This window comes from Geotrypetes seraphini, chromosome 3 (genome assembly GCF_902459505.1).
Source record: "Geotrypetes seraphini chromosome 3, aGeoSer1.1, whole genome shotgun sequence".
Classification (NCBI taxonomy): Eukaryota; Metazoa; Chordata; class Amphibia; order Gymnophiona; family Dermophiidae; genus Geotrypetes; species Geotrypetes seraphini.
The window spans coordinates 407,984,701-407,994,286 of NC_047086.1; the positions used below are offsets into that span (position 1 = coordinate 407,984,701).

General features: G+C 45.0%; 1 protein-coding gene across 4 annotated transcripts in view; it reads left to right on the forward strand.

Moving 5' to 3' along the window:
* Nucleotides 1-7,762, forward strand: part of LBR (lamin B receptor) — a 236,878-nt gene extending 229,116 nt beyond the window's left edge. For all 4 annotated transcript variants that reach the window (XM_033936778.1, XM_033936777.1, XM_033936780.1 and 1 more), the window contains one exon: nt 1,812-7,762. In XM_033936778.1, the coding sequence (XP_033792669.1) occupies nt 1,812-1,972 (161 nt within the window). In that variant the 3' untranslated portion in view covers nt 1,973-7,762. The remainder of the gene's footprint in view (nt 1-1,811) is intronic.
* Nucleotides 7,763-9,586: the final 1,824 nt, after the last annotated feature.

The following is a 9,586-nucleotide window of genomic DNA, read 5'->3' on the forward strand; positions in this document are numbered from 1 at the left end:
TTCTGGGTGAGAGGTAGTAGTGAAAACGGTTGTTTAGGTAACTGGGTGCCGTGCCGTGGGTTACTTTGAAAATGAGACAGTAGAGTTTGAATTGTGTTCTTGCTTTTATTGGTAGCCAGTGAGATTCTAAGGAAATTTAACGCCAATATCACCGTTCATCCTAGATAGTACCCCTTAAATCTGTATCAAAGCTGAAAATTCTTGGAGTAGTGGTTGATGTTGACTTATCATTCCATAATCACATCAGTCAAATAGTTAAATCTTGTTTCCATAGATTACGTCTTATCCGTTCAATCTCAACATTCCTAGATCCTAAATCTATCAATATATTAATCCATTCTTTGTTCATATCTAAAATCAATTACTGTAACTCTCTTCTAATCAATATAACACAGAAAGAAAAAAGACGGCTTCAGATAATTCAAAATACGGCAATAAAGCTTATTCATAAAGCGAAAAAATATGATCATGTCACACCACTATTGATTAAATCACATTGGCTTCCTATTTCCCACCGAATTAACTTCAAGATTTTATTTTTAGTATTTAAAGTACTAATCTTTAACGAACCACAATTTATGTGAAGAATGATTATTCCATAAAATGCCCCACGCTCTCTACGATCATCTTCTTCAAACTTACTAACAATTCCCTCTTTGAAAATCGTTGGCACAAGAAGAAATGATATGTTTTCTGTTATGGCCCCTAAATTGTGGAATTCTCTGCCAAGTTATATTAGAAATGAAAAAGATCTTTCATCTTTTAAAAAATTATTAAAAACTTTTTTGTTTCAAGACACATTTGATGTGTAATACGGCCTATCTTGGACCCCTTACTTTTTGATACGAATATCAAACTCATTAGTCCCCTTCCCTCCTCCCCTTTTATGTAATTTCTAATAGAGAAAGAAATTGTAACTTTTCCCTCCTTTCCTTCTTTAGTCATGTCTGTAATACGATTGCTAATATGTTAATTGTTTTATTTAGTTTTTATTGTGATTAGTTTGTCCAATTGCATGTGAGACCACTATCTAGTGGCTTTTTAAATTGTACATCGCTTAGAAAATTTGTATAAGCGATTCATCAAATGTTAATAAAACTTAAACTTGAAACTAGACATTCCATGTGTAAAGGGGAAAAGGATAATGATAGGAATGTAGCACCATCCGCTTGACAAGGATGAACAGACTGATGCCCAAATGTTATCAGAAATTAGGGAGGCTAACAAATTGAGTAACACAATAATAATGAGTGATTTCAATTACTGAAACCAGCAGCAAGAAGAGGCGTTTTCTTCGTCAGAAGGAACAACGATGGATATACTATTTAGATACAGTGAACCTTAGGGTTTTGAACAATCAGATGGAGTGGTCGGCATTCTATTAGTTCCTTTAGTAAGAAATCTCCAATGGTATGATGTCAGCACATTGCAACCTGCTTGTCCTGGGATAAAGCAGTTACTTTATCGTAACAGGTGTTATCCAGGGACAGCAGGCAGATATTCTCACAACCCACCCACCTCCCCTGGTTGGCTTCTTAGCTTGCTTACGGAACTGAGGTCCCGCGACCCTATGTTGGGTGGGCAATCGCAAACTTAAGTGGCGATGCACTTTTAAAGTGTCTGTACCGGGGCTCCGTGGAGGACATCACCCACATGTGAGAATATCTGCCTGCTGTCCCTGGATAACACTTGTTACAGTAAGTAACTGTGCTTTCTCTACCATTGTTGATGAATAGATGGAAATCTCTTTACTTTGCAGTACTGTGCAGCCAAGTTAAGTTACTTACTATTTTTTATGTTATGTTTTTCAGGTTTTAATCATATTTTACCATACTTCTATGTGATCTATTTCACCTGCCTGCTAATCCATCGAGAAGCCCGTGATGAGCGCCAGTGCAAGAAAAAATATGGTTTGGCTTGGGAAAAGTACTGCCAGCGTGTGCAGTACCGCATATTTCCATACATCTACTGATAAGATCAGAATACAGCTTATAAAGAGCTCCTGCCATTTTTGCCCAATTTTCTCTTGCTCCTTTATATTTTAAGATCAATCGGAACAAGCCTCTGAAGCTTCATTCTTAGTTACCCGCAGTTTTCCCCTCCCCCCTTCTTTGTAAGTATTCCCCTCCCAATTGAGTCCAGCCACTGAGTATTACCATTGTGAGATGCTCCCTGCAATGACTGTAGATGCCCAGGAATTGACTTCAGGAACACAACACTGCCATTGAGCCAAGTCTAGAATTTGGTTTGTGTAGGAATCATTTGTGCTTCTGCAAACATGATTAGTAAACTAGTAACCACAAAATAAGGCCCCTAGTTAGAAACTTGTTAGTGCCTTTGTGTGCTACTTTATCACATGAAAATGAACCTCTGGATTCACTGTGGGTTTTTGAATTGGGCAGTAAATTTTATTTTGTTTTGCTACATTCAGCACAGTTGTGCATTTCTGGCTGCAACAATGCTAAAACTAGTACCTGAACTCGTTGGTGAGGGTCATGTTGTCCTCCATAATTTTAAACACTGCCCCTTCCCACCAGATGTACTGGTTGGTTAGTTGGTTTACTTGGACATTTGCTGTACGGCTTCTTATGACAACAGTTCAGAGTGCTTACTTCCTTTTCAGTAAAATAAAAATCCAAAGAAAAGCCGGTAGAGACAAGACAGATAAGAAAGAGGGAATAATCCAGTTACAGCAATAAACGTTACCAATAAAATCTGCAAAAGCTGTAGCGAAAAATATATTTTCATAGCTGTTTTGAACTTCTCAATCTGCAGCTTAATGGAGCCAAATAGAAAAAGACAGATTGAGCAGTCCTTTTGTGATTGCAGAGAACTATTTGGTATATAAGGGATGAAATGATCAAAAATGCAGGAAGCTACTATAAATACTTAGCCAAAATAACTAAAATTGAGTCTTAGCCTTGTGGTATTATTGATAGGAATTTCTGTTACATCCCTTCCGGATTCTATACGCTAGGTGTTCATTCCCAACCTGCGATCCAAGAGTTGCAGAAATCCAACACTTTTCTGAGTACATGCTCCTCCCCCTTAGACTGAGAGTTAGAGCCATTTCCAATTTCAATTTCTGCAAGCAATTCGTGCAGAAGTCTTTTGAATTGCTCTGCTTTCTTTTCTTATTTTTCCACTTAAAGTTTGTTTTATTTCAGTGGCTTCAGTGCCTTGAGACCCCTTTCCAGTGGTCCTCTGTCGGAGACAAGGATGCAGTCCAGCAGAACCGGACTGCTGCTTCTCAGAGAAACTTTTGCGGGTCTGTGGAGCCAGCCTGCTGTGTGTCACCTTCTTAGAATCTGGGTCCATTCCACTGGGAGTTCGCTTGCCCATTGACCTTGCCACAGGTTTAAGAGCAGGTTGTATGTGTCTGGAGTAAACAACCCCCCTCAAGGTTTCAGGGCATAGGCTGCGTTTCCCAGCCCCTCGATCTTCTTGTGGTGAGGATCTGTAGGGGTGGAGGTCACAGTCGGTGTCTGGCCAACTGGCAATCCAAAGAACAAAGATCTTCAAGTCTGAGGCAGAAAATCCTTTTCTCCATTCAGCTACTCTGTGAAAATGCTGACAGACAAGGCACTTCAGTAACTGAGTAACCCTCTATTATTTCCTATGGGAACTTCAGAGATGGGATTTGTTAAACGATTTAAAAGTTGTTTTTCACAGTTTCTGAGAGTAGGGTTCAGGTCCCCCATACCCCAAATTGCTATTTTTTTTTTTTTGTTGTTATTTAGTTTTTGGTGCGAATTTGCTGGCAGCGGTCATCTTGGATTTTAAATTATCTTTTTTTCCAAAGTTTTATTTCTGCCTCAAAACCCCATGATTTGTTTCAGAATCATTTGGGATGGACTCCCCAGCCCCTAATCTGTCTAATGTGTGCATTAATTGTGCTAGATTGGCACTAGATCAGCAACCATGCACTGCATGCCATAGCACACTGGGGGAGGGGACGGGAGCTTCGGACCACCTCCTCTGGGTACTCTAGGGCTGAGGAGCCAGCCTGGGTCTATGACTTGGGAAATAATCTCACCCAGAGACCATTCTGGAATCGGGCGCAAAATGCCTGCGTTCCGACTTTTTTGGTACAGTGCGTATGCCTCGAGAGCCCTTCCATGGTTGTGGGGTGTGACTTTTCACCAGATTTTATTTGGCTCCTCTGAACAGCGTATTCTTCAGACCCCTCAGCCGGTGGGCGCATCGATTATTTCTCAGCAGGTGGCGGAGATTCCTGTTAGGGAGTTCTTTCGTCCGGTTGTGGCAGACCTCGATTGCAGTAGTTGCCATTTAAATATTATGTCTCTTCTGTCTCCTGACACTGCTTCTATGTTGGATCCAACTGATAACCTTGCTGGGACTAGTCATCTCTGCCACCCAGAGAGTCCAGATTTGGGGGATGACCCTTCTTTCTGCAGACTCTTTAAGCATGGCTTAGTCCACCTTTTTATTGCTGATGTTCTGAAAGAGCTCAAATTGGATTCTCCACCTTCCACATCTCAGACTTCAGTCAAGGACCATTCTAATGTGCTTTCTTTTTTCCATCCCATCCATAGCTGATACCCCAGAAAACTCTCTCCAACTTTCTAAAGCTATGTCTAAGCTTTATCCACTGGCCCATTATTTTTAGCAGGACTTTGAACAGCCTAAGGTAGATTCCACCTTGGCGCAGGTTATCTAGTGCATGGCCCTCCCTAGTGATGCTTAAGGATTCTTAGGATCGCAGAGTGGACATTATATTCAAAAAGTTTTTGAAGTGGCGTCTTTTGGGTATCAAAGTGGCAGCGGCTGCTTCCTTTACAGCGCATGCTTGTCATACGAGATTGCACAGTGTGTCCTCTGTGGAGGTGCATGTCTGTCCTTTGTTGGTGCTGGATGGTGTGGATTATGTGGTGGATGCTCTTTTGTGATCTAATTCAAGTGCTTATGCAGTGTCTGCATACCAGATTCTTTGGATCCATTATTGGAATGGGGACGCTGTCTTCAAGGCCACTTTAAGCAGACTTCCTTTCAAGGGCCAGCTTCCTTTTGGATGACCTTATGACCAGTGTTGCCAAGCACTGCCTTAAGTCTCTCCCTGTGAACAAGTCTCACTGGACGTTGGAAGCGGATTGTAATCATTTTCGTTCCTCCCGCAGGTTTCGTCAGGGATCCGCAGGATCTTCCTCACAGATATATTCCCAGTGCTACCACCCTCATTACAACAGTTCCAATTCCAGGCATCCTCAGGCCTCAGGTTCCCGAGCAGCTACTGCTTCTAAAAAAGCCCCAGTGATGCCAGAGGTCAGGTGGGGTTACCTCATATCAGAGGCCAACTTTCTCAGTTTTACCAGGAGTGGACTCGCATTTCCTCGGATCAATGGGTGCTGGACATAATTTGGGAGGAGCACAAGATAGACTTCTTTTGCCTATTTCTGGATTTGTTTCTGGACTCTCCGGCAGGTCGGCCAGAAAAGGAGTCCAGGGTCAGCGCTACTCTGCAATGTATCTTAGACATCAGAGCGATAGAACTTGTTTCAGAATACGAATCGAGCTTAGGCAGATAATCCTTATACTTCATCGTGCCAGAGAAAGGATTGGAGGACTGGAGACCCCATTCTGGATCTAAAGTCGGTCAACCTCTTCTTGTGGATTCTTCATTTCCGCAGGAGAGTTTCTGGTGTCCTTGGATCTTACAGAGGCTTACCTCCATATTCCAATCTACCCGGGGCATCACAGGTTTCTGCGTTTCCATGTTCTGCAACAGCATTTCCAGTTTGCAGCTCTGCCCTTTGTCCTTGCGACTGCGCCCTAACTTTCACCAAGGTGATGGTAGTTGTGGCGGCCTTTCTCCGCCAGCAGGGGGTCTAGGTCCATTCTTACTTGGATGATTAGTTGATCCAGGCCCTGTCTCGTCAGAAGTGTGAAAGTGCGGTGGAGATGGTGCTGTCTCTGCTGCAAGCATTGGGTTGGATTGCCAACTTTAAGAAGAGCCACTTAACGCCCTCCCAATCCCTGGAATATCTGGGTCTTCTCTTTGACACCAGGCAGGGTCGTGTGTTTCTTCCTGAGGCACGCAGACAGAAACTTCAACAGCAAATCAGAGCTCTTCTGGACTGTCTAGCTCACACGGCCTGGTATCGGCAGGTTCTGGGGTCCATGGCAACCTCCTTGGAGGTGGTCCCCTGGATCAGAATGCACATGTGCCCTTTACAGGAGTCCCTCCTCTCTCAGTGATCTCCGCAGCATCATCCCCTTTAGATGCTGCTCCCTTAGACAGAGCCAACTCACAACAGCTTGAGCTGGTGGCTTTAGGAGAAGGCTCTCTGCCAGGATGTCAGAGTAGATGACTCTTATGATGGATGCCAGCCTGTCGAGATGGGGTGCTCACTGCAGGGTCTGCTCCATTCAGGGTCAGTGGACTCCTCTTCAGAAACTTTAGTTGATCAATTGTCTAGAGCTCCGGGCAATTCGGCTGATGTTACACACGCTCCAGCCCCTTTTGGAAGGAAAAGCGGTGCGAGTATTCTCCAACAAGGCCATGGTGGTGGCCTATGTAAATCATCAAGGGGGCACAAGAAGTGCTTCCTTGGGCCAGGAAGCTCGCATGCTGTTTCACTGGGCGGAAGCACATCATCTGTCTCTCTTGGCAGCCCAAATGGCCGGAGTCGACGGAGTTCAGGCAGATTTCCTCAACCGACAAGTCCTGGACCCGGGAGAATGGTCCCTCTCGCAGAAGGCATTTCATCTGATCATACAGCACTGGGGTCAGCCCCAGGTGCACTTTTTCAGTTGATGAACACAGCATGGAAGGCTAGGACTGGATGCCTTGGTTCCAGGCCGGCTCACAAGCTCCTGTATGTGTTTCCACCATGGTCTCTGATCGGTCAGGTCATCTGCTGGATAGCAACGCATCCCAGCCTTGTGATTCTAGTAGCTCTGGACTGGCTTCATTGCCCATGGTATGTGGATCTCGTCTGTCTTCTGCGGGACGAGAAACTCCAACACCCTCTTCATCACTACCTTCTCAGTTGGGCAGTGCTCATGGAGATCCCACAGTGCTTTGGTCTTAAGGCATGACTTGAGTGCTCAGCCTTGATGAAGCACAGTTATTCAGATGTAGTTATCTCAACACTTTTGCACTCGAAGAAACCCTCTCCTATGGGTTCTTATGCCAAGTCCTAGAAGGCTTTCCAACAGTGGTGTGCTAAGGACCAGGTGGAGCCTGAGAAGGCTCCCATTTTGGTGATCCTGGATTTTCTTCAGGCAGGCCTAGAAAACCTGGTGGTTGGAATCTTTCAGAATTAACATTTAGATCCAGCAGCGATGTGACTGAACATCACGAAGTTTAGAAAATTACTACAATTTACAGCACTAAGCTTTTAGAACACCTGTCATCGGGTCTCCTGAAGCAGAGATCGAAACAGGGCCACGTTGGGACCCCTTAAGTTAAACTTAAAAGCTAAGTGAACATTAATACATCTAATGAACATAGTGATGGCTGTTTTTTGTTAAAGAAGAGAAGATATCGTTCTCAATATATTCGAAGAATTATAAGAACTCTAAATTTTACAAATTGTCCTTAGAGTCTTAAAGTGTGATCATGGATTTATGAAGTTACAATGACTAGAAGGTGAACTCTTTTTTAGGGAGGCTTAGTAGCCTTCCCTTCAGAGTTTCATGTCTCTGAGCATTTTATATATTTAACTAGTGTTTTAGCCCTTTACATTAACGGGTGCTAGAGTAGATGTCTGTCTGTCTGTTTTGGACGCTGTCATTCTTTCTGTCTGTGTCTTTCCTGGCCCCCTGTCTGTCTATCTTTATTTCTAACTCTATCCTCTTCCCTCAATCCTGCATGTGCCCGTTTTTCTTTCTCCTCCACACTTCCTTCCAACATCTGCTCCCCCTGTCCTCCACACTTCCATTGTGTCTGTCTCCCTCTCTCTACCCTTCCATCTACTGTTCACCCTCTGTCTTGCCCCTTCCATTCACTGCCATCTCTTCTCTTTCCATCCAGTGTCCGCCCTCTCTCTCTCTGTTCCATATGGCCTCTCTCCATCTCCTCCTTCCTTTTCCCTTGGTCTGGCATACCTTCCTCCTTCCCTTCATGCCCTGCCATCTCTTCTTCCCTCCAAGCCATTCTCTCCCCCTCTGCTCCCTTTCCTCCTTGAACTACTTCATGGGGCAGCAGCAGCATTCACAATTCATTGCTGTTGCTGGCTTCAGGTCTTCCTCTCTGGCCGGTCCTGTCTTCATGAAAACAGGAAGTAGGCAGGACCGGCCAGAGAGGAAGGCCTGAAGCCAGCAACAGCAGCGAATTGTAAACGCTGCTGCTGCCTGAAGCACCTGAGGCAGACGCTTTTCTTCCCTCCCAACCCAACCCCCGCTGACTCTGCGAGCCTCCCAGCGAGATGACTTTAATAACAAACCTCCCTCCAGCGTTGGCAGCCGCAGCACGCTAAACAGGCTGCTTCGCGGCTTTCTTCTGCCGTTGAGTCCATCTGTCGTGTCATTGATGACGTCATCAGTGACGCGGCAGAGGGACTCAACTGCAGGAGAAAGCCGCAAAGCAGCCTGTTTAGCGTGCTGCGGCTGCCAACGCTGGAGGGAGGTTTGTGCCGGTATGTGCAGAAGTGGTATGTCCCTCCCCCTCCAGTACCTGTGCAGCACTTTGCACGGCGCATCCTCCCACGACCCTGAGTCAGCCACAGCGCTTGAGTGTGGGCCCTAACCGCACATCCGCTCTTCTGCCTGCCACGGACCTACTGATCACGGAACACGCAGGTAGGAGTGCGCATGCGTGGCTAGCGTTTTATTATATAGGATTGATCACACTTTATAGACCATTTCCTATTGAAGTCAGCTTTTTTGTTGTATTCAAAGTACTAGAAAAGGGTTTAGCGGTGGCCTTCCTTAAAGTTCAGGTTGCAGGCTTTTTGTGCTTCAGGGCTTGTTTACTGCTCATCCAGATGTGACCAGGTTTATGAGAGGGGTGCTTCATTCCCTTCATGGAATCTTAACATCATTCTGCAGGGCCTTGGGGAAGCCCCATTCGAACCACTGAAGGATGCTTCTCTTCTGGATCTGATGATCAAGACTGTCTTTCTGGTTGCCATTGCCTCAGCACAGCATAATTTGGAGCTTCAAGCTCTTTCATGCAAGGAACCCTTTCTCCTTATTATGAATTCAGGAGTTGTCCTCCATACTGTGCCTTCCTTTCTACCAAAGGTGGTATCCGCTTTCCATGTCTTCCAGGAGATTTGTTGTCTACATTTCATTCCACAGGATTGGAGCTCAAAGATCAGGTCTTGTGCAAATTAGATGTCAGGAGAATCTTTCTCCACTGTTTAGAGAGGCTAATGATTTCCTGCTGTCTGTTCGCCTTTATGTCCTGAGTGCTGCCTCTCGTCATGGTCAGTCGGCATCCAAGTCCTTGATTGACGGATTCAAATAGTCTTTTCCGTGACTTACGTTGACCATGGTAAGCAGCCACCGGTGTATCTTAAAGCCTACTCGACTAGAAGTCTTGCTGTGTCATGGGCGGAGTCTTGCGTGATTCATCCCAATGAAATTTGCAGGGCGGCTACTTGGTCCTCTCTTCAAACTT